This window comes from Austrofundulus limnaeus, unplaced genomic scaffold, assembly GCF_001266775.1.
Source record: "Austrofundulus limnaeus strain Quisiro unplaced genomic scaffold, Austrofundulus_limnaeus-1.0 Scaffold43, whole genome shotgun sequence".
Taxonomy (NCBI): domain Eukaryota; kingdom Metazoa; phylum Chordata; class Actinopteri; order Cyprinodontiformes; family Rivulidae; genus Austrofundulus; species Austrofundulus limnaeus.
In genome coordinates this window covers 1,172,332-1,197,006 of record NW_013952445.1, presented here as the reverse complement: position 1 = coordinate 1,197,006, position 24,675 = coordinate 1,172,332, and the positions used below count along the sequence as shown (strand labels likewise).

The 24,675-nt window shown below is 37.6% G+C and overlaps 2 protein-coding genes across 2 annotated transcripts in view; both read left to right on the top strand.

Annotated features, from left to right (window-relative positions):
- LOC106516979 (dnaJ homolog subfamily C member 7) overlaps positions 1 to 6,069 on the top strand; it is a 9,354-nt gene extending 3,285 nt beyond the window's left edge. The window contains exons 7-14 of the mRNA XM_014007620.1: positions 135 to 288; positions 2,487 to 2,651; positions 2,834 to 2,925; positions 3,026 to 3,099; positions 3,176 to 3,322; positions 3,415 to 3,570; positions 4,625 to 4,699; positions 4,779 to 6,069. Coding sequence (XP_013863074.1) covers positions 135 to 288; positions 2,487 to 2,651; positions 2,834 to 2,925; positions 3,026 to 3,099; positions 3,176 to 3,322; positions 3,415 to 3,570; positions 4,625 to 4,699; positions 4,779 to 4,810 — 895 coding nt within the window. The 3' untranslated portion in view covers positions 4,811 to 6,069. The remainder of the gene's footprint in view (positions 1 to 134; positions 289 to 2,486; positions 2,652 to 2,833; positions 2,926 to 3,025; positions 3,100 to 3,175; positions 3,323 to 3,414; positions 3,571 to 4,624; positions 4,700 to 4,778) is intronic.
- Positions 6,070 to 6,569: 500 nt separating this feature from the next.
- Positions 6,570 to 24,675, top strand: part of aclyb (ATP citrate lyase b) — a gene marked incomplete in the record, with an annotated part of 20,911 nt that continues 2,805 nt past the window's right edge. Inside the window, 25 exon segments of the mRNA XM_014007619.1 lie at positions 6,570 to 6,719; positions 10,315 to 10,496; positions 10,704 to 10,826; positions 11,959 to 12,021; positions 12,347 to 12,537; positions 13,235 to 13,314; positions 13,445 to 13,575; positions 14,012 to 14,130; positions 14,337 to 14,473; positions 14,742 to 14,803; positions 15,330 to 15,447; positions 15,557 to 15,714; positions 16,983 to 17,076; positions 17,305 to 17,361; positions 17,912 to 17,941; positions 21,040 to 21,181; positions 21,352 to 21,520; positions 21,590 to 21,694; positions 21,796 to 21,992; positions 22,136 to 22,217; positions 22,300 to 22,410; positions 22,497 to 22,624; positions 22,708 to 22,801; positions 23,769 to 23,923; positions 24,031 to 24,181. Of these exon segments, the coding sequence (XP_013863073.1) occupies positions 10,338 to 10,496; positions 10,704 to 10,826; positions 11,959 to 12,021; positions 12,347 to 12,537; positions 13,235 to 13,314; positions 13,445 to 13,575; positions 14,012 to 14,130; positions 14,337 to 14,473; positions 14,742 to 14,803; positions 15,330 to 15,447; positions 15,557 to 15,714; positions 16,983 to 17,076; positions 17,305 to 17,361; positions 17,912 to 17,941; positions 21,040 to 21,181; positions 21,352 to 21,520; positions 21,590 to 21,694; positions 21,796 to 21,992; positions 22,136 to 22,217; positions 22,300 to 22,410; positions 22,497 to 22,624; positions 22,708 to 22,801; positions 23,769 to 23,923; positions 24,031 to 24,181 (2,856 nt within the window).

Below are 24,675 nucleotides of genomic sequence, written 5' to 3'. Positions count from 1 at the left end.
ATATTTCTCCAACAAATTTACCTTTTACATTTTATACCTTTTATATTATTATTTGACTTGTTTTCTATTGTTTCTTTTCAGAACAGTGTAAAATGTCATTTTAAGTACTTTATTAGATTTTTTTTTTTCTGCAGTGACATCCTGCGGATGGACTCCACTAACGCAGATGCTCTTTACGTTCGAGGCCTTTGTCTTTACTATGAGGACTGCATTGAGAAAGCAGTGCAGTTCTTCGTCCAGGCTCTGAAAATGGCTCCTGACCACGAAAAAGCCCGGCTAGCCTGCAGGGTAAGTTCCTTCTGTTTGTTATTCTATAGCAAATGTAGATATTTAAAGTATATTTTACCCCCCCGTGAAAAGATAACTCCGCCCCAAGGCTAAATTTGAAGCATGCATCAAAGTAATTTTGAGATGGGTAGTAGCATCCAATATTTCTTGTAATGTGATCGGTTTATCACATTGTTGTTGTTCTATACTAGATATTTGTTTAATTTTCAGGGAGTTCAAAAGGTCATTGATCGAAGTTTGGCAGAAATGAGAACTGTATAAATTTTCATAAAAGGTGCTGCAAAATCTAGCTATGGATTCAGAGTTATCTGTAACAGAGTCATTAATTTTCAGTTTATTAATGGAGTTATTAGTTATATTATGTTTTTCTAGATTAAAAAAATAGTGAGAGTTTTGTTCTCCCTCCTCAAGCCATTTTCTTCTTGACCTTATAAAGGCTCCTTTACTTATATTTAAGTAAAAATTGTCTAAATTAATTTGTAACTCAGTTAATTCTTGCTGTACTATATCAGAGTTAGAGAAGTTAATTTGAGAGAGCTCAGAAATTCTGGACACAATATTTATTTCTTCGTCTCTATTGGCTTTGGCTTTGTCACTACCAAATTTTCTGAGATATTTGCCCACTTCAGACTTGAGAAGTTCCCAATTGGGACCAAATCGTTTTTCCTTTTGTGCTTTATCCCAAAACAGTTTAATTATTTTTGCAATTTTTAAATTTACTTCTTAATGTAATGTTTTTTTTTCTCTGGTACTGTCTCTGTAAAATAAATCTCTGGACTCAGCTGTGTTTGACTCGCACATCAGTCACTTCACCTCGTCCTCCCTGTCTCGTGACATCTAACAGTCTGCAGATTAAATTTAAAGAGTAACTTACCCCAAAATTAACGTTATTTTAGCTGATAAACTGTCTAGAATGTGTCTATAATGTTATATAGTACTGTTTCTGTGCTAATTTTGATGTGTAAGATACACTTTAAGATTATCACAAATTTATGTAATGTGGATCTAAGCAGTAAGCTTTATTCTTTTTATATTTATATTTTTTCTATTTATTTATAGACTGTCCTGTGAAGTTCAGACAGTGTTTAGGGAGTTCACTTAACATGTTTCATATGTTTCATGAAACAAGAAAAATTAGAAATGGTGAAAAGGTAAAGCCACAGATTTGTTTGTTTTATTGTAATCCATGCTTTATATAAATCTTACTTTGTTTATTATAATACAGATTGATTTATTGCTTCTGTTTGGAAAATACTTGAGAAGACATTTAAAAAATAATCGCATATTAAATCGCAATCTATAGATAAAAAATCGGAATTAGATTATTTTCCAAAATCGTTCAGCCCTAATATAGATTCACATTTACTTTTCCTAGCCTGGTTTAAACCAGACCCTGTCCTTCACTTTGCTTCGTACAAGGGTCTGGACTTGCTGAATAGAAAAAGCATTTCTTGCAGGAGGCGTGGCCTCTGCTGAAGTTTAAAATGATTGGATCAGTTGGCTGCGACGTATGTCGCTGTGACGGAGGCTAAGCTAAGAAGCTAACCAGAAATCGCGTGTGCTGTAAACAACCCTACTGAGAGGAGAAATATACCGAGCCAAACGAGACGACTGTAAATGAGAGCTGCTGCTTTGTCAGACAAATTTATTTTAATTTGGAAGCCTTATCAACACAGACTGGCTTCATTCACTTCCTCCACTGCCGTATGCTAAAATAACTAGCAGACACTGCGCAGAATGTCGATGTCATTTAAACTTCTTCTTCTGTTTGCTGATTGGCCCAGGTAAAATAAACTACAAGCAGACACTGCACAGAAAATTGACGTTCTGTTCTCTGATTGGCCCGGCTAAAAATCTGCCAGCGAAATCCATCTCAATGGGAGAAGCCCCAGACGGAGCAGTGAAGGGAAACTAGAATTGAGCGGAGCTGTGTAGGAAGGCAAGGGCCAGGCTATACTTTTCCATATACCTTCAAAAAACTAGCTTTTATCTTTCTCTTAAATATGTACTTAGACCTGGCATCTATCACACATAACAAAGGAGCTCATTGTAGTTTTGTGCAACTTCAAACTTGCTGAAATAAAAGGAGCATCTTTTCTTGGGCTTTAATGTAACTGTGAGATATTTTTTTAAACGTTATAAGACAAGAATAAGTGTTTTTATTTATTTATTTTTTGTCTGTTTTTTTCCCAAACCAGAATGCCAAAGCTTTAAAGGCCAAGAAGGAGGAGGGGAACAAGGCATTCAAAAACAACAACTATGAATTCGCCTACCTGCTGTACTCCGAGGCGCTGGCGATAGACCCCAACAACATCAAGACCAACGCTAAACTCTACTGCAACAGAGCCACGGCAGGAGCAAAGGTAACAAGTCAGCTTTAGTGATGCACTTTTATATTACTCCACAGACTGGGACAGTTTCACCAAAAATAAAAAAATAAAAGCCAACAACTGTGTGAGAGGCTTTTAGAACCGACTGTRAGTATTAATAATCGCTCTTGGCCGTCAGTCAGTTCCCCGTCATTAACCGTTAAACTTCTCAACAGCTGAAGAAACTGAATCAAGCCATCGACGACTGTACCAGTGCAATCAAACTAGATGACTCTTACATCAAGGCCTACTTAAGAAGAGCTCAGTGGTATGTGAAGCACACACTTCTAGCTTAATTTCTTTCCTGCTTTGTGTGTTTTGTTCAGCTCTGTGCAGTTTTTCAGTGATTTTATGTGACCCCCTCGTAGCTACATGGACACTGAGCAGTATGAAGAGGCTGTACGGGACTATGAAAAAGTTTACCAGACCGAAAAAACTTCAGGTAAGACGTCACGGTGGTTGTGTTAACAGACGTATGCAGGTTCACACACAAACTCATCTGTTTTGTGACACTTAAGAACACAAGCAGCTGCTAAAGACGGCACAGCTGGAGCTGAAGAAGAGCAAGAGGAAAGATTACTACAAGGTGCTGGGCGTCTGCAAGAACGCCACGGAGGACGAGATCAAGAAAGCGTACCGCAAAAGAGCCCTCATGCATCACCCAGGTATCAAACTGAGGGCAGGTTCTTTACTTGCTATAGGTTTTTATTTATTTTTTGTATCTAAAGTGTCAACTTCTACTTGCTGTGTTTCACAGACCGCCACAGTGCAGCAACTGTAGAGGTGCAAAAGGAGGAGGAGAAAAAGTTCAAAGAAGTGGGCGAAGCCTTCACCATCCTCTCGGATCCGAAGAAGAAGATCCGCTACGACAATGGGCACGACCTGGAGGATGATGGCTGCTTTGATGGTGGAGGTAAATGCTTTTCATTTACGGTGCCAGGCGTTTGTTTTAGCCTGTGTCGGGTTTGTTTTTGTAATGTTTGTGAAAAATCTCATGACAACTGGATACATTTTAATAAAACTCAGAAACTAATCATTGTAAAAACAGTTAAGTGAATAGACTTTTTGAGTGAGCCCCATTCAAGATGGCCACCACAGCTRATCGCCCTTAGCAAACACAAAAATGGCTATAATGCTGTCAGTTTTACAGATATTGAGCTGCAATTTGATCTGGACGTCGCTCATAAGCACGAGAGCTGACTGCACGTGCTATTTTTTACGATTTGGCCAGAACTGCTATAATTCCAACRTATCTTATCAGTGTGCAACATTTATTTCTTCATAAAATTCTGGGTCTTTTTCAGGAGGTTTTTATCAGGACTGGTGCTCATCAGGTTTTCACACAGTTAGCTTTAGTTAAAAGCGGATGAGCAGAACAGTGATCTTTGAAGGAGAAACAGAAGCATTATTGGTMGCCGGAAGGTTTTTTGACTTTTTGTTTTTTGTTCAGTTTATTTCCACATTGGTTGGTGAAAGTTTCATCAGTCAAAATTAAAAGCAGTGTATATGTAAAATAAAAACAAATAGTTAAAAGTTCTCTTCTCCTTCATTGATTTGGATGCAGCGTGATAATGAACATGTTGGAAAGCTGTAACTTTAAGCCAGATATTTTATTCTTATTTGCACACAGTGACTCACAGGTTCCTTGATATCTTGTGTAGAATTAGTTCTACCGTTAGAGGGCACCAGAAGTTCAAAACTGTCCCACCTGTAACTGTAGTTGTTTACTCCAAGTTTAAAGCCAATCTTCTGACGCTGACTAGGATAAATAGTCATTAGGGAAGTTTTAATAGGTTGATAAATAAATGTACAGTATATTTGAAACGTTTTCTATTTGGTGTTTATTATATTGAATGACTTAGTGGATTGTATATGTATTTAAACCAGTAATGTCAGTGTCAGCATAAATTATAAGTATTAACTAATCATTAAATTTCTTTTCTTTTGTGTTGTTTTTATCTGTATAGATTTTGATGCAAACAACATCTTTAGGGCTTTCTTTGGTGGTCATAATGGAGGATTTAGTTTTGATTCCAGTTCAGGTATGTTTTTATATAATTAAAATAACTATTTAAATGATGTACATTCTTTTAACAAACTTTTTTTTATTTTTCTCTCCAGATTCAGGACCTTTCTTTTTCCAGTTTAGTTAAAATAAATAATCTCAAGGGGAAAATGCATCCTGGCATTTATCAGAATAAAAGTGGACCGAGTCACCTGGTGATGCTCACGTTCCTGAGTGTGTTGCAATATCCGCCCCACTTTTTAGTTTTTATTCATTTTCGCATCGACTCCTTAACTCACCCCACAATGATGCTAAAAGACATTTGGGAGCATATTTCATTTACTTTACTTATGAYATAACAAAAAGAAACACTTCAAATGTCTTTTTGTTTAGAGGTGTTTATATGAGCTGATCACAGCATGTCACAATTATCCAAATTAACATAGTGTTAAATGTGATTGAAACTTTAAAATGGACTCAGACTTCTTGAAGATGGTCGGTTATGAATGTGAGGTAATTTTTTTAAAAAATAGATATACATCTGAGAGATTCTCCTGGGAAATGCTGTCCCAGGACACTCTTTTTTTTTTTTTATGGAAGTATGACCTCAGGTCATCAACAAGTCAGCTCTGACTGTTTTTTTTATAGATTTTTTTTTTGCCATACAGAAATGTACGTTTAAGTCGAATGTAAACTGTATGTCTCCCCACGTTCTCCAGTTTGCCCACAGTCCATTAATATTTATTGTACTGTATTTCCTTAAATGTATGCAGCAGAATGACTAAAGACCATGTCTTCCTTCCGTTTTCTGAATTAGTTGTAAATTATTTATTTGCCATCTCTGTCACTCAGTTCTGTTTTTTTATTTTCACTTTCTGGAACAGGCCAAAATAAGAAATACCCCCTTTTGTTTTTATCAAGCCAACGTCCGCTTGGGACCATCCAACACATCAGTCCTGTTGTTAAATTCAAGTGGTGCCTTACAGGAGTTAATTTAAGGTCACAGTAAAATCGATAAAATATGCTGTGGAGTTGGCCACATCATTTTTGATAAAGAACTCAACAGAGATTTTGTGCAGCGTGCTGATTTCTATTTGTGTTGTTCCATAGGAAAACTGTTTTTTATGTCAGCCCAGGAAGCAAAATAAAACTTTGCAAAGTGATGATTTTGTAAAAACTGTGTTGGTTTCATGTCATCAGCCACTGTTCTGTTGTCCACCTCCTGTGTACTTGCCTTGCACGTTTGGTTAGTGCAACCGTTACCCTACTTGTTCTACCTGTTTGAAAGGCCAACAATAGAACCTTTAAAGCTTCCGTTATACATTGTTTTCCATAAAAATTTGTATCATTTAACAAAACTCATTTTGTTTTTTTAATTGTGAAAATAAAGACTTGTCTTTTACTGTATTAATTTGACTTTTTTCCCCKTACACTAGAGARATCGATTCAAGTAGTGTAGTTATATTTACCTAAATCTGACTCAGTGACTTTGTTTACTTACTTACTTAAATTTGTATTTCAGAATTATAGACTAATATACTACTAATAAATTTCGTATATGAGATGTTAAGTCATAATTTGGAGTAGTATTGTACAATTATTAGATACATTCTTGTAATGCAAAATTTGGTTTCATAAATCAGCTTATAGGTATACTGTAATACTGTGATGTTACCAGTGTTGTTTTAGTTAAATATCACAAAGGAGTTTGTTTTCTGTGAGTAAACATGCAACTGCCTTTTTTCACAGTCTTGTTAGAATTTCATCGTGTTGTCATTTTTTTCACCGACTTTTATTTTTTTAAATTTAGCTAATGTTTGCAGCTCAATGTTAAGGGGCGGAGCTGACACCACCACGTGACCAGGTTTAAGCCAATCGGAAGCCCGAAACGACGTGCAATCAGTCGTCAGATTATGGTGCGACAGGAGGGGAGCGAGGTGGCCAGAGAAGCAGGCAGAAACGGACTCCAGTATAAGACAAACTGACTGTGAAACTGTGTTATTTGTGTCCAGGACGCAAAGYCTTCACTTTAAGGAGGATATACGCTCATTGATAAGGTAATAGTTGCTACTCAGCTACTTTGCAAACGCCTGTTTTGTTTTGTTTTTTTTAGTTGCAGCTAGCAAGCTAGCCTGTCAGAACAGGAGGTTGAATGAAATAGGATGCGCTCAGGTTTGAATGTCAAACTGAACTCGCTGTCGTTTTGAAAGACATAAAAACAGCTTCCAAGTCCTTTTCATTAAATTTTTAGTTGTCTGTGTTAAAAACAAGTAACTTATTTCAGTATTATTAGTCACAAACGCTAGCCAAACTCGTTTTCCGTAAATGGCATCTTCTTTCTGACAACTAGGTTTGAATCGTGGAGTGTCTTTTCTGTTTTATTTCCTCTTTAACACTCACACATACAGACACACACACACAATGAAATAAGCTAAAGTTATCGTTAAACTTGCCAGGCAAGCTCGGTGTTGGCTTCTGTTTTTTRTGGAGTGGGTGTGGTAGTCCCAATACAGAGGATTCATTCATCCGTCCGCCTGCTGGGAGGATTCATGATGATGCAGACCCGGACAAGTGTCGCTAAAGCCTCCTGAGTTCAACAAACAGCAGCAGTGTTTCAAATTAAATCAGATCTTCCTCTCAGGAGCCCCTCTACAGAGGCTCCTGAGACAAAAGACTGGATTATGTCAGGGCTGAACTCTGGGGCATCTGACTCTTATAACTAAATCTTGATTAAACTACAAGATTAGCATGAATGCAAGTGATGCAACAAGGGGTTAAAAACAGTGTTACTTATACTAAAGCTTAAAATGTTATCAAACGGAAGTAAACTGAAGAGATTGGATAAGTGCAATTAATGATGGCGTTTCTGCTAGTGGTGAAGATGATAGTAAATTATTTTATTGGCTGAGCTTCATTTTTAAGTAAACTTCTGGTTAGAAACAGCAYATTCAGGGGAGTTATGGGGGTGCTCATTCAACCATAGTTGGCTAACAGGTCTGACAGCATAGTGTAGTGTTTAAAAACAGGAATAACAAGTCAGATGTAGCCACCTGTTGTTTCTCTCATTAACCCAACTGAGAGATTTCCAAACCCATAGGATTGGCCACGTTTTAACTTTTTGCTTTGAGTGAAATCATTTATTTTGTCTGTAAAAAGAAGGAGGTGTTCTTTTGCACCTTAAAGGGATCCCTGATTAGTTGTAACATTAGACTTTATTTAATAAACATATATATTTAACTGTAAAATAAGACTAAAAATACTGTAGAATGTTTAGCTTTTATCATTTTTAAGCTAAAAGTTTAAAAATATATTACACGGACGGGGCTATTTTATTACATGCAAAGCATTCTGGGTAAATGATGTCAACTAGGTCATTGGTGCGAGGCTGCTAGCAAGTTATATCCACCCTGAAGGTTAATCTTGAACAATATCTGATGATCGACTCTTTTAAATGAAACCAGAGAGCGTTGACAGAGAGGAGAAGGTAGAAATGACTCAGCCTGCAACTAAAAATATGGATGGAGGACCTCACTTTAGCTTGTTTGTCGCACTAGCACCGGGCTAATACATATAAGGCAATATAGTGTCAGTTCTAGCACAAAGGCTAACAGGCTAAACTGAGGTTCTTCTTCCATGAAGCAGCTCTGTTGTCCTCCATCTATATTTTCAGTTAAAGGCTGAGTCATTTCTACCTTCTCCTCTCTGTCAACGCTCTCTGGTTTCATTAAAGAGTCGATCGTCAGATGTTGTCCAAGATTAACCTTCAGGGTGGATATAGCTCGCTAGCAGCCTCACACCGATGACCTACCCACGTCATCATTTAACCAGAATGCTTTGCATGTAAATAAAATGGCTCCGTCCGTGTTAAGATATTTTTTTAAAAATGTACAAAACTAAACAGGCTACAGTATTTTTACAGTCTTTATTTTACAGTTAAAATATATGTTTATCAAATAAAGTCTAATGTTACAACTAATTGGGAATCCCTTTAAGAATTATCAGCTGTTCTGTTACTGATAAAACATCACCTAAATCCTTCGGGACAAACAGCTCACTAATTCAGTCTGATTTTATTTGACCAACACTTACCAAAAAACATTTGTTTTTGTTGGTTGATGCGCCAGATAATTTTCTGGTTTGGATGCTGTCAAATTGCTTAATATTTAATGTGTCATTACTTGATTCTAGATCTCCCAGTCATTACTTGATTAACATAAAGAGACTATGTGCAATTATTTTGAAAATGATTAACAGCTGATTTGTTCATAAAACTTGAGTCACATTATTTCTTCATTTACTTTACAGGAGCAAGTTAACAGACTTGGTATTTTTTTAATTACCATATTTCTTAAGGGATTCCGAATTAGCTAACCCAATATTCTGATGTTTATTAATTAATAAAGTTTTGACTTCTGTAAATTTAAGCAGAGCTAATTCTTTAATATTCTTGACATATCTGTCTTAGACCGATGCATAACCTCTAATCAGCTTAAACGTTTTAGCTTTACTATCTGCTTTTRTCATTGAAGTGTATGTGATGAATTTGTGACCATAAATCAAAAAAGAAAGAGTAACTTAATCCTAGTTGTATAAAAGATTTTAACAAAAGCTGTCAGAAGAGTTTATGGTACAGCGTTTAGAAAGCCTCGCCGCTTTAATTCAGTTTGGTGTGTCACCCGTTAGATTAGGTTTGTCATGTCTTCTCATGTAACCAGTGACCTAGATAATAAATGTTCTGATGACGTTACAGAGTAATGTACTGAAGTACTATTTGTTGTGCACTCTGATAGCCTCTCTACCTAAAGATCTTCCCATCTCTATTTAATTTTTTTTACTGCATTCTACTGAGAAAACAGCTGTGCTCTTTATATTTAGATGGTTTCTAGTACGGTTGGGCAAAATTGTATCATGTGCAATTAATTGTCAGAAAAACTTTGATTATTTTTTTGGCACTTGTTAATTAATACCACAAGGCAGACTGACTGGAGATTTCCCCGGTCAGTCCGCGCAATGTTCCTCTCCGCATCATATATGATGAACATTTTTAAAATAAGTTTTATAATTTATTTAKCATAGCTTTGGTTTAACTTGGTCTATCAACACAATTTAAAAATGGATCTGTAGCTGTTTCTCTGGGTTTCTTTTAGATGTTGTATTATCACATGTCACAAAAGTATGTTGGCACTACTGCAGCTGCTGTGGAGGTTTTGTAATGCTTTGGGAAGCACAATATAATGCAGATTGATTTCCTCTGGTATTCTTCAAATGTCTCATTGTCAGCATTTTTCTGAAATGCTAGTTAAATTTAAGAAGTATTGGTACTCTATTTTTTTAATACTTTTTTTATTTTGGGTTTATTTGGGGTAAAATAAAAAGTTTTACCCTTGTTTTATTTCTATTTTTTTGTATCCACTGTATAATCTTTGGTGGGACTGGCCAAACTAAAGTTATTTTCTTTTTTGATGTATGACGTATGGTATTGATTCTTAGAAGTGTTAAGTACATTTTATTATTGTTTTTAATGTTATTGTTGTTGCGATGTATGTAACAGGTCTCTCTTGTAAATGAGACAATGAGTCTCAAGAGATTTCCCCCGTATAAATAAAGGATAAATGAAAAATAAAATAAAATGTTTGTTTCCGTCCTCCAAAGGTCCTGTGCGATCCGACACTGCTATGTCTGCGAAAGCGATATCAGAGCAGACAGGAAAGGAGTTCTTGTACAAGCACATCTCCACATCAGCCACTGTGCAGAACCGTTTTCGTTATGCCAGTGTAACYGCTGAGACTGACTGGGATCGCCTCACGCAGGACCACCCATGGCTGCTGACAGAAGTTAGTCGCCCCTTTTTTTTATTACTTTTTTGTTTGTTTTTCTGATCAAATCATAAGGAGTTTGTAAAGCTCTTTGTACACAATTGACTAAACTCACAAATGTATGTGACAGTGTGTGGATGGAAGCAATTTATGTTGCACAAGTTTTTATACAAATCTTGACCTCTTTTAATGCAACACCTCTGGCCTTTCCTGCTTGTCCTGCAGCGTCTGGTGGTGAAACCAGATCAACTGATCAAACGACGTGGGAAGCTGGGGCTGGTGGGCATCAACCTGGACCTCCAGGGTGTCAAAGAGTGGCTCAAAGGTCACCTTATGAAAGAAACCACCGTGAGTGAACTGCACTCTTTCTCTGCATTAGTGTTTAAGTTTACAATAAGATAATACGCTTTAATAAAGCAGGGTTGTCAAATTAATTTTCGCCAAGGGTCAGGTGAGCGTTATGGTGGCCCTCAAAGGGCTTTAACTTAACTTTGACGTTTCATGTTTAACTTCGACTAAACACGTTTTGATGCTACAACTGAGCAAGGCTAGCAAACAAAAACTGAGCTTTACGTGGTATTTCCTGCAGAGAAAAAGCATTTTAACATGTCCTCTTATAAACACTGAAAAGTACTAATCGACATGCATTATGGGAGATGTAGTTTATGGTCAGTGCTAGCTTTAAAGCAGCTTATTTAATCCTGCGTTCCAGTTGTCCTTGGAGGTCGCAGTTTCCCACCTCCGAGGGATAATTTTCAACTGGAACTCCCCCTGATGTCGTAGTTTATAGTCGAGCGGTCGGTGCAACACGAACATACCGGAGCAGCCCGAGAACACATTACGTCATCATTTCAACATGGCAGCCCCTCCCATGAAACTCTTTGCTTTTAAGTTTTTTTTTTTTTTTTCATTTTAACTCTGTACAATCACAATGCAAGTTTTAAAGTGGAAAGCTTTCAACTCTGAATTGACATCAGTCCAGCTTCATAATTTCAAGTTCTGCTACAACTGGAATGCATCATTCTGTGCTATCCAACAAGTTACTAAAAGCMAACAGCTCTGAGGCAGGACAAATATTATCTCTCACCTTTTTTAAATTTGTCTGTTTTTGTTGCATTTAATCATAAATTTAAAGTTTACCACTGATACAAAAACAATTTGGGTGGGGTGTCACCAACAGGCCTTGAGTTTGACTCGTGCTTTAAAGCAGTTACTGATGCAAGAAATTTGCACTACTGAAGAGTTGTTTCAAGTGACTGAAACTGTTAAATACCGAAACATTTGAATCAAAAAGTAATCTTTGTGATGATAGTTTACATGACTTTGTTTTAAATAATGTCTGACCCTTTGTGTACTTTTCATTACTTATTTTGTATAATGCAAAAAAAATGATGTAATTTTCTGCATGATTTTTGTGACTGTTTAGGTTTAAAGTAACTTGAATGTTTAGTTTTTTTTTGTTTTTTGTTTTTTTAACTAGGTGGGAAAGGCAAAGGGCGTGTTGAAGAACTTCCTCATTGAGCCTTTTGTTCCCCACGCACAGGTAATAAATGCTTTTTACTTTGAAAGTTTATTTACATATAATACTCATGACCCATCATAAAAACTAAAACAAACCGCAGCATAATGAATAGTTGAGTTTATTTAGGTCAGTTAGTGATTTTATGATTGATGTCTTCATTTTACCTTAAAGAAACAAACAAAGGGTGAATTACACAACATTATTTTAACAACTTGAGGAAAATGTGTCGTTATTACAATACTTTTTTCTTCTAACTTGTCTCCCTTAAACACCAAGCCTGTCCCGCCTTGTGCAAACATAATCTGTAGAAATCTTTGTGCATTTAACCCTTCGTTTGCTCACACAGGAAGAYGAGTTTTATGTCTGCATCTACGCCGCTCGCGAGGGTGACTTTGTACTTTTCCACCACGAAGGAGGGGTGGAGGTGGGTGACGTGGACGCCAAGGCCCAGAAGCTGATGGTTGGCGTGGATGAGAAACTCAGTGAGGACCAAGTCAAAGAGCAACTTCTCACACATGTCCCCGATGACAAGAAAGAGTATGATTTATTTATTTATTTGTTTATTTATTTATAGGCTTGATTATTTATTAAACATTTAGTTTCAATTTGACAAGATGAATTTTATTGTAAATTGAAAATGKGAAGGAAATTGTAAAACGTGTTTTTACAACCCAGTTAATGATTAAATGGGACTTTAATAAGAAATGCTGCGTAATTAAATAGCAATACATCCAACAGGAACAGTCACTTTAATATCATGTTGGCTTTATTGCAACATTTATTATCATGTTTTTTTGTTTGTTTGTTTGTTTTTTCATCACCAGAAAGGCTCCCAGCCTTCAGCACAGCTTATCTGTCCTGTTTAAGTTTGACCTTCAGTGATCTGTTTAGTCTGTTTTCCTTGTTTTAAAATACCAGTATCGGTGATTTTAAAACATCCTTATCTCTCAAAAAATCCTTATTTTTGTAAGACTTGTCCAAGTCAAACAAGATTCACACATAAAGCATTGCAAAACGTTCTTATATTGGACACTATTGAGCACATTTGTTTGCCAACAGTTGTTTACTTATGGAAACGTGGATAACAAGTCTGTTTACACATTAACTTTTACCATTTTAGTTTCAAATGAAAAAATATTTTCAACTTTTTTTTTCCCATTTTAGACTTAGAAATGCTTTCAGTTATGAAACACTTAAGTGGAGTATAATCTGCTTTTTTGTTTCCTTCTTAAAGGGTCCTGGCCAGTTTTATTGTGGGACTGTTCAACTTATTTGAAGGCCTCTACTTCACCTACCTTGAAATCAACCCGCTTGGTAAATATTATTTCTGTGCAACTTTTATCCTGAGCTCATAAAGATGACAGAAGCAAGAATAAGTGGGATGAAGCAGCTGAYGATTATGGAACAGCATGAAATCAACATCTTGTTTTATTGCTTTAATCAGTAGTTACTCAGGATGGAGTGTTCATCCTCGACATGGCAGCCAAGATTGACGCGACAGCAGATTTTATCTGTAAGGCTAAATGGGGTGACGTGGAGTTTCCTCCACCCTTTGGCAGGGAAGCTTATCCCGAGGTAAGATCTGAGAAGTCATCTCAGCTTTTATGTCTGTTTTTTTCTCACAAATCTCTCATTTGTTTTATTTTTATTGTTCATTCCCTCTTAATAACCTGTAGCAACAATAAGGAGTGGACAAAGTCTTGAATGAATTTCAATTTTTTCTTAAAACCATGCCCAGAAAGTAGCAATAACATGACTCAACACCTGAAATGCCGTCCTCTGCCTAAATGAAGAATGTTGAGACATTTGCAAATAACTACCTTTTTAGTTTGTCAGCTCAGTTTAATACAATGAGCAAAAAGCGTACCAGGTGGAGAGAAATCACAAATGCCATTTCAAAATGGTCTCGAAACAGCAAAAAGAAAAAAAAAMCCACCAGTGTTGTATATTTCAGTGAGAATGTCTGCCTCCGGGGTTTGCACATTATATTGTTCTGCTTTGTCACTTTTAGGAAGCCTACATCGCAGATCTGGATGCAAAGAGTGGCGCTAGTTTGAAGTTAACCCTGCTGAACCCACGAGGCAGGATCTGGACCATGGTAGCTGGAGGCGGTGCTTCAGTGGTCTACAGGTAGCTAAATACATTTAAATACTTGTTTTGAAGCTTTAGATGTTAAAAGTATGTCACGTTGCATATTTTACATTCTGTGTCACAAACTCTGGGTTTTGCCTGTTTAAATTCCTGYTCCTCAACATTTTTGTCCGGATGATTAAAACTGAAAGGGTCAGCCAAAATCAAAACGCGTCTTTTCACTGCTTATGTCATCTCTTCTTCAGTGACACAATCTGTGACCTGGGTGGAGTGGATGAGCTGGCAAATTATGGCGAGTACTCCGGTGCTCCCAGTGAACAGCAGACGTACGACTACGCAAAAACGATTCTGTCACTCATGACTCGTGAGAAACATCCTGATGGTGAGAAAAGACTCGACTTTCTCACAGTGCATGTTGAAGGAAAGTCAGAAACGTTGGACAAAGTAATGGCTACAGGGTGGGATAGAAAGCAACTTGGATAGATATTCCTTATGGTTGTAAATAATTAGTGTTTAATATATTTTTCTGCAGTGCGACTGCTTGTTCTGAAGGTTGTCACGAGGCAAATATTTATTTTTGCGGCCGCCATCAAAGTATCAGACGCAGCAAAATCGTAAAAATTACATTCTCATGTTTATTTCTTCTGCAGGAAAAGTGCTGATCATCGGAGGAAGTATTGCAAATTTCACCAACGTAGCAGCCACGTTCAAGGTGATTATTTGAAACCGTTATCACCACTTGTCATCACAAAGTTTTAAGCTGAAGTTTAACTTTTCAAAATGCAAAAATATAAACAAAGCCAAGAAGAATATATTTGAAACTGTAGTCATTGCTTCTTTTTACACATTTCAGTATGTCAGAACTACTACATCTCACAAGTTGCAACTATCACATGCTGGCAAACCAGTGCAAGCCATTATTGTGCATCTCAATTAAAACTTGATATTTAACCTTTTGTAATCAAAAGATGAATAGAGAACTCGCTGCAGTTCGTGTTTCTTAATCCAACTTCTGACAATTTAACACCAGAAAAACACACACCAGCTTTTCGAATAAAACCAAAACTTGACGATGAATAGTTGCAGACATGTTAAAAAGCAGCACTAAGTTCCTTTTTGTCTTTTGCCCCAAATAAAACTGAGTTCCATGTTAATATTTAAATGGATTTAATGGGAATAGCAAACTACTCAGGTGGGTGAAGAGTTTCTGAGCGTCTGTTACCGGTCTGTCTCCTCAGGGCATTGTCAGGGCTATTAAAGATTACCAGGGTCCACTGAAGGAGCATGAGGTCTCCATATTTGTACGACGTGGGGGCCCCAACTACCAAGAAGGCCTGAGGGTGATGGGAGAAGTAGGTGAGTGAAACACTTATTTTTATTCAGCTTTTAAAATGAAAACCAATGACAAGAATTTGTAAAAAATTGAATACATTATCTAAAAGTATATGATGCTTCTCTTCTGAAGGGAAGACCACTGGTATTCCTATTCATGTGTTTGGAACTGAGACCCATATGACGGCTATTGTTGGTATGGCTCTGGGTCACCGGCCSATCCCAAATCAGCCTCCGATGGCGGCTCATACTGCCAACTTCCTCCTCAATTCCAGTGCCAACAGTGCAGCGGTATGTTTTCTGTTTTCTACATATGTGATATAAAACAACTTGCTATTAGTYTAGATAGTTCTTTTTTAATTTAAAGGGGCATTATTATGTGTTTCTCAGGCATATATTTAAATACTATACCATAATAAAGTATCTATATCACCTTTAGTTGTTATGAAAATGTAGTTTTTATGTTTAAATAGAAAATAAACTTGCCTTGTCATCACTTCCTCTTCTAAACGCCTTGAAATTGGCCTCTGTCTCTTTAAGAACCACCTTCTGCTTCTGTCCCGCCCATTTTGGTGTGTGTGTGGGGGCGGGGGTCACGCGTGCGCTATGATGCAGTCTACTTGGCATCTGAAAACACATTTCCTCAAATGTATTTTGAATCTGAAAAGAGCTTCAGTAGTGTTAAGAGCTCAGCAGACAGTTTCAGTTTCACTCGTTCTACCAAGAGCCTGCAGGAGTCAAGGGCGGGGTGTGTGGGGTGGGGAGGTGTGCTCCGTGATGAGGAAGTTCGGCTTAAAGACACGTCCCAGGGGCGTTTCTGGTCCCAAAAGATGTTTCTGGTCCCCACCTGTCGTTTTGCTCCTCAGCATGGCTGCCTAAAAACACTGCAGGATTTCTCAAACATGCATGAATGAGTCAAAGCAAGGCTTTGGACATGTTTTTTTTTTTATGAGAGTATAACATTGTAACATGACATAAAACTCAAAAAAGTTGATTTTACATGATATTGCCCCTTTAAAGTGAAGGTGCAAAATCAACTTTTTTGAGCTTTATATTGCTTTATATCATTCCCTCGTCAAAAACATACCCAGAGTGTTGCTTTGACTCATTCATGCATGGTTGAGGAATCCTTGAATCCCGTGTTTTAGCCACGTGGAGCTGCCTAAAGTCTTGCTGGTACAAAGCACCACCTATTTGTGCAAAGCTCCCCCCTGGAGCTCAGTCTGAAGCTGAGCTCCYGCCTCACAGAGCACCCTTTCCCAAAAGCATTGTTGTGAAGATGTGCTGAATTGGGAGTGTCAGAAATGATTGGGAGGTCTTAAAGAGACGGAGGCCAATTTTATTTAGATAGACTACGATTCAAATTAATTTTTGATATAACAACTGAAGGTAACATAGTCACTTGATTGTCTTGTATATTTGAGCTATATGCCTGGAAAATACAGATTACTGCCCCTGTAAGCATTGAGAACTGTACTGGTCTTACCACTTTAGTTGGACACTTCACTTTGTCTTCTTTTTGTCTCTTGTATTTATTCTCTCTCTGCGATGCCCGTCAGACTCCTGCTTCATCAAGAACAGCTTCATTCTCTGAAGCTAAGGCCACTAATGACGTCACCCCACCCAAAAAGTCAAAGGCAGGTCTTCCACCAGGTAATCAACACAGAGGCATTAGTATTTGCTTATTAGTTTGTCTGCATATTTATTCATGCACTTTTGCTTTTTTTATTTTTATTCTTTTCCTTGCTTCTTGTCTTTCACCCTACTCCTAAATGTGTTCTACAACCCTTTTTTTATATTTTTACTCGACTCTTTTYTTCCATTATTTTGCTGCTTAAACTGTCCACTCACTTTAATTTCTTTCATGCTTGTTTTTCTAAGACTCTCTTCATTCTATCCTGTGGCCTCTGAAGAATGTGGTCACAGGCGATTGGAAAGGTAAGTGGTAGGTGTGCCATGCTGCACTGCAATTGGTTGCCTTTGTGCGTTTTATTGGTTTGCCCCTTTTTACCCCTCACTTTCACAATCTTAAAAAAATGTAGGTATGTTACACATATATGTTTTAAAATGTTGATTTATTTATGTTTTAAGTTAAGCTAAGTTAATGATTTTTGCTCATGGGTGGTTTCTTCAGAGCATTTTTTTATTGGCTTTGGAACGAGTTGTGTGTTGCTGTGTTGGGGCTACTGTTGATTATTTTGTTGGACAAATGTTAAGTTCTATCTATGGGATATAAACTCCTGATTGTAACCTGATTTAAACATTTTAGATTGATCTTTATGCAGCAAAGTAAGCCCTGTAGCAGCTGAGCTTTGCATGCTCTTTCTTCTGCTGGTTTTTCCAGGTGTGTGTTCTTTAAAACCTGGCGCACAGTTGGTACAGTGCTTTTAAGTGTGTTCAGAGGTGGAGATGCATTTAATTCAAACTCTTTGTTTTCTCTTTTTCTGTGCTCATTTTGTTATTTCTGTTCCATCCTGTGGTGTCACAGAAGCTCAAGCTTCTTCAGGCTGCAGTGGAGGTATGGAAGGATGTAAATAAAGCGGGAAAAAATGTCCTCCAGCCTTCTCCACCCTCTAACATCCATCTGCCCACCTGTTTTTTGTTTATGTCAGTTTGTATTTTTTCCACATTCAGAGGAGTGTTTTTTTGTTTCACTTAACATCCTAAAGAGATGTTCCCTTTCAGACTAACAGGAATGAATTATTTTATTTAACATTTAGGTGAATGTAAAATTAGACTAACCTAAAAATTAATGGAAGAATTATCATGATTTGAGATACACAAGTTAACACATACAGTTAGGTCCATAGCTGTTTGGACACTTGACACAGATTTTGTCTTTTACCTGTGTACTGAAACATATTTAAGTTATAGTTATTTAATGAACATGGACATAAAGTCCAGACTTTCAGTTTTCTTATTAAAATTGGATGAAGGGTTTAGGAGTTCAGCTCCCTAACATGTGCCCACCCTGCTTTTAAAGGGGTCGAAAGTAATTTGAGAACTGACTTAAAAGCTATTTCATGGGCAGTTGTGGGCCGTTCCTTCATTATGTCATTCTCAAATAAGCAGATGAAATTCCTGGAGTTGATTTGAGGTGTGGTGCTTGCATTTGGAAGATTGTGCTGTGGAGAAAACATGCGGTCAAAGATTCAAATTGGCTCTTTGTGTTGGTGCAACAAGCCATCTTTAAGCTGYGAAAACAGAAGAAAATAACGAGAAATTGCTACACATATAGAAGAAGCAAAATATACAGTTTGGTACATCCTGAGAAAGAAGGAAGAAAAAGCACTGGTGAACTCATCAATACAAAAAGACCTGGATCCTCACAGACGACAACAGTGGTGGATGATTGCAGAATAATTTCCCTTCATAACAGCCACCCAGGTGAACAACACACTGTAGGAGGTAGATGTATCAATATCCAAATCTACCATAAAGACAAGACCACATGAAAGTAAATACAGAGGGWTCACTACACGKTGMAAGCCACTCATAAGTCTCAAGAATAAAAAGGCTTGATTGAACTTTGCTCAAAAACAAAGCCAGCAGAGTTCTGGAAGAACATTCTTTGGASAGATGAAACCAAAATCAACCTCTACCAGTATGATGAAAAGAAGAAAGTATGGTGAAGGTGTGGTACAGCTCATAGTCCAAAGTGTACCACATCATCTGTAAAACATGGCGGATGCAGTGTGATGGCACTGGGATGCATGGCTGCCTGTGGCACTGGKTCACTGTTTGTCCATGATCTAACACAGGACAGAAGCAGCCRGATGAATTCTGARGTAYTCAGAGACATTCTGTGTTCAAATGCAGCCAAACTGGTTGGCAATGACTCAAAACATAAAGTCAAACAAGTCAGGAGTTTATTAAAGCAAAGATGTGGAATATTCTTGAATGGCCAAGTCAGTCACCTGATCTCAACCCAGTTGAGTATTTCAYTTGTTAAATACCAAACTCTAGACAGAGAGGCTCACAATCAGCAACTGAAAACCACTGCAGTAATGAACATATTTACAAATATTTCATTTGTTCAATTAGTTGTGAGCCCCTGAACTGAAGGTATTGTTTRATAAATGCTTTAGTTCTTCACATTTCTATGCAATCATTTTGTTTAACCACTGAATTAAAGTGGAGTCTGAACTTCAACTGTGTCTGAAATGTCTTGTTCAAAACTTATTGTGGTAATGTGCAGAATCAAAATTAYGAAAATGTCTCTAGAATGGATATGGACCTAACTGTGGACCTAACTGTAGGTTGTACTTTAAAGCTCTGTTCATCCTCACTGGGGTCACTGATGAGGCAGTGAAAAACCGATACGAGTGGCCAAGTTTTGAAAATTCAGATTCCCCAACGGTAACAAAACTTACTTTTTGACGGAAAAAATGTGTGTTAGCACTTTGTAAGCTAACATGATATTTAGCTGTTGAGACAAAACAATAACCGTAGTCTGTTTCAGAGATTTATCTTTATATCAGCTCATAACATTAGGGCTGTTATTTCAGGCACTTTATTTTCAGTTTTGTCTTGTTTTTTRTGTACTTTGCATARCTGTTGAGTAGATTTGAAACCTACTAATTATTGATGCAGGGTTGTCACCACCATCAACAACCTTTTGTTGACACAAAACAAGTGGCTGAAGGCAGCAACTTGTCCACACCCAATATAGAAAGTCTATTTTTAAATACTTTGTTAATATTAATAATAAATTATGTGTAGGACATGTCTGAAAAACACAACATTGATGGTTTTAATCAGTAACATCATTAAATAACTTTGCTTTCCTTTGGGTATTCTCAATAAGGCTAACCATGTTAGTCATAAATATTTTGTGTTGTTCATTTCTTAGACAAAATTACACAGGAATAGGCAGAAGATAAACAACTATGTGAGCAAAACCCAAAAATTTATATGAGCCCATTATAAAGAGACTAACAATAAATGTTAAAATATAATTTCAGGGTAGTACTGAGTAAAGAATCAAATAATACTTTGTAGTATGAAAACATATTACTAACCAAGTAAGAAAGTGGGGAAAGAATAACAGCTTTGGCCAGAACAGACGAAACCTGAGCTCAGAGTCTTCTTGTTCACATGCAGACTCGATATAAGTCCTTCAAGGACAAAGTTGCTGGTTGTATAATCAGTGATGCAGCTGCACTGATGTGCAGAATGAAGTTGGATGTTCTTTAACCTACCAGCAACTTCAGTTTCCTGAACTTTTTTACTGTTGTGAAATCTGAAATTAATCTCTGACTAAGAGGGTGTGGAGGAATTAACTGAGTGACTTTTAATTATAGCTGTGTTAAATATTGAGTTTGTTTTTATTGTTTAACAACTGAAAACAAAGTCTGGTTAAAGTCCTGCACGTTTCATATTACCAGTATGTCAGGTGGTGTTTTTTTTTTAATTTATATAGACTTTGCAGTGATGCAGTGTTTTTTTTTTTTGTTTGTTTTTTGCCTCCTCCACCTGCCCTCAGACAAACTTCCCTTCATTGTCCGTTTGTTGGCATCTGTGTTGCTGCAGTTTTCCTGACTCCCCTTTTTATTTAGAAATTCCTGTTCAGATTTAAATCTATCTCTTTTTCTTTTTGTCTATTTCTYTTTTCAGCCAAAGCCACCACGCTGTTCAGCAAACATACCAAGGCCATAGTCTGGGGCATGCAGACACGTGCCGTGCAGGGCATGCTAGATTTTGACTACGTCTGCTCACGTGACCAACCTTCTGTGGCCGCTATGGTGTACCCGTTCACGTAGGTTCTCAACGTATTGTGGTGCTRTACGCTCCACAGATTTGCTAATAATGACAATTTATGTATTTCACATCGTTTTTAAAGCTTTACCTGTAGAGATTGCATGAACCTGTTTTTAACTTTTCTTAAGTAATAATTGCAGGTAAAATAAATATATTTTCCCCCTTTAGTGGTGACCACAAGCAGAAGTTTTATTGGGGCCACAAAGAGATCCTGCTGCCTGTCTATAAGAACATGGGTGATGCCATGAAGAAGCATCAGGACGTGGACGTCGTCATCAGCTTTGCCTCTCTGCGCTCAGCCTTCGACAGCACGATGGAGACCATGCAGTACCCACAGGTACGAGCTGAAAGTTAACAGCGGTCAGACAAATTTGCACGGATCGAACTTGTTTAACTGTGTTTTCAGATTCACACAATTGCCATCATAGCCGAAGGCATCCCAGAAGCTCAGACACGGAAGCTGATCAAGGTTGCCGATGAGAAAGGCGTCACCATCATTGGCCCTGCAACAGTAGGTGGCTTCACACCAAACATATTTTTTTGTTTCGATGTGCACCTGTGTTTGTCAGATCATTTCTGTCCAGTTCTCTGACTTTAACCCTCGTCTCTCAGGTCGGCGGCATCAAGCCTGGCTGCTTTAAGATCGGCAACACAGGTGGAATGCTGGACAACATCCTGGCCTCCAAACTGTACCGTCCTGGAAGTGTGGCGTAYGTGTCACGCTCTGGAGGCATGTCCAACGAGTTGAACAACATCATCTCTCGCACTACGGATGGAGTCTATGAAGGCGTGGCCATTGGAGGAGACAGGTATGAAAACCCTTTTTTTTTTTTTTCAGTATTTTTGTTTTGTGTAAGAAAATGATGAAATCTTTAGAGAAATTTCATTTTAGCTGATGTGCTATTGCACCAGAAACATTACGATTTAGGTCTTTTCTTTTGGTCTTGTCCAGATATCCAGGCTCCACCTTCATGGACCACGTCCTACGGTACCAGGACACTCCSGGGATAAAGATGATTGTAGTTCTGGGAGAGGTAGGTGTCCCTCCAGGAATTACTCCAAACAAACCAGTCTGTAACAGACAACGTCTCATTTTTCTCTTTCTGTGATACTCAGATCGGAGGCACTGAGGAGTACAAAATCTGCCAAGGCATTAAAGAGGGTCGGATCAGCAAGCCTGTGGTGTGCTGGTGTATTGGAACCTGTGCCACCATGTTTGCCTCAGAGGTTTGTTTGCTGTGCTGAAAACCATGTTGTTGTTTTTTCGTGGATTGTGAGTTTTATGTTTCATTATGTAATACTGCCACCTTCAGGTTCAGTTTGGTCATGCAGGAGCTTGTGCCAACCAGGCCTCAGAAACAGCAGTGGCTAAGAACCAGGCTCTGAGAGATGCTGGAGTTTTTGTACCAAAGAGCTTCGATGAGCTGGGAGATGTCATCAAGTATGAAACTCAGTCCCTGACTAWACCTCAAAGTTTGTCATTTTAGACTTGTTACTAATAATTGTTTRAATATATTGAAACAGGACTGTTTATGATGAATTGGTGGCCAATGGTACCATCGTTCCTGCCCAGGAGGTTCCTCCTCCAACTGTTCCAATGGATTATTCCTGGGCCAGGGTATGAACCRTACAATGCTAATATTAGAACGCTTTTACTTTTTGAGCTTTCTATCATGTTATGATGTCATGACCTCATCAAAAACATACCCAGAGTGTTGCTTTGACTCATTCATGCATGTTTGAGAAAACTTTGAATCTCCTGTGGTGGCCCTGTGGAGCTGCCTAAATGCAAATGTGTAGAAAACAAAGCAAAACAAATATGGGAAGATGTAACAAAAATTTTATTTAATCCCACTCTTCCCCAAAGCTTATTTAAAGAAAATGAATTCTTCTTTTTCCTTATTCTAAGTCACAAATTCAAAGACTAAAACAACAATCTGTTTACCTACTAAAATACCAGAATATATTCATAAACGTAAATATACATCTAAATGCAGTGTTTATGCATACACACAAAAATGTATACATACTCATATGTACGCACATATATACACAGCCCCAAACATCTCCATATATTGCAAAAAAACAAAACAACAAAAAGAAATAAGAATAATAATCAAATACACTCAGCATCCCTATATCTTTTTGAAAATAATATTTTTATACCTCTCTTTAAAAATTTTTGTTTGGACATTAAGTTCCACACTCAGACTGTTCCACAGTTTTACTCCACCAACAAATACAAAAGCCTTTGCAAGTTGTTTGAACAAACCTTGATTTAAAGTTAAACTCTCCTTAAATAACTCCCCTCCCCTTCAGCAAATAATTTTTGAATATTACCTGGTAATAATTAGTTTTTTGCTATAAAYGTTATTAGTGCTGTTTATACCTCTACAAGATCTGTACRTTTGAGTAGTTTTGACAAAAAGAATAATGAATTGGTGTGATCCCTATATCTAGCCCCATGAATTATCCTTATTGTTTTATTTTGCAAAATGAATAATGGTTGTATAACAGTTTTATAATTATTGCCCCAAACTACTGCACAATTATTTAAATATGCTGTTTGTTTTAATATTTTTTAGGAGTTGGGCCTGATTCGTAAGCCAGCCTCATTCATGACCAGCATCTGTGATGAACGAGGCCAGGAGCTCATCTACGCTGGCATGTCCATCACCGAGGTCTTCAAGGAGGAGATAGGAATAGGAGGGGTCCTCGGTTTGCTCTGGTTCCAGCGCAGGTTAGTTTGATCATCGTGGAAAACTTTACCAAGATTGTGACTGGAGATGATATTCTGTAATGTAAACCAAAAACTTGGTTGCTTGACTTGTGTTTTTTCTTGACTAGGTTGCCACGTTACGCCTGTCAGTTCATTGAGATGTGTCTGATGGTGACCGCTGATCACGGTCCTGCTGTTTCTGGTGCTCACAACACGATCGTCTGCGCTCGAGCCGGCAAAGACCTGATCTCAAGCCTCACCTCTGGCCTGCTCACCATCGTCAGTACCGCTGGCACACGATGTGCACATCTAACCATTAGACCAGGGGTGTCAAACTCATTTTCACCGAGGGCCATATGAGCGTTATGGTGGCCCTCGAAGGGCCACTTGTAATGAACTTTGATGTTTAACTTTGACTAAACAGAGTTTTAACACGTCCTCTTTTAAACACTGAGAAGAACTAAGTGTACGACTGACTAAATCTGAAATAAATACAGAAATATTATTAAAAGTAAAACAAAAAAAGTTTTACTTACTGAGTTTCTAGTGAGTAGCTGCATTATGGCAGATTTAGTTTATGTTTGATGGTGACTTTAAGCAGCTTATTTTCAGACATTATTACTGAGCTCTCCAACTAAACTGCTCAGTTACTTCAAGCCATCAGCTCAGGGACAGGAATTTTTTTTTATTTATTTTTATTTCATTTACTTTTATTAAATTAATTTTGTTGCATTTAACCATAAATTTAAAGTTTACCATTGATATAAGAAACA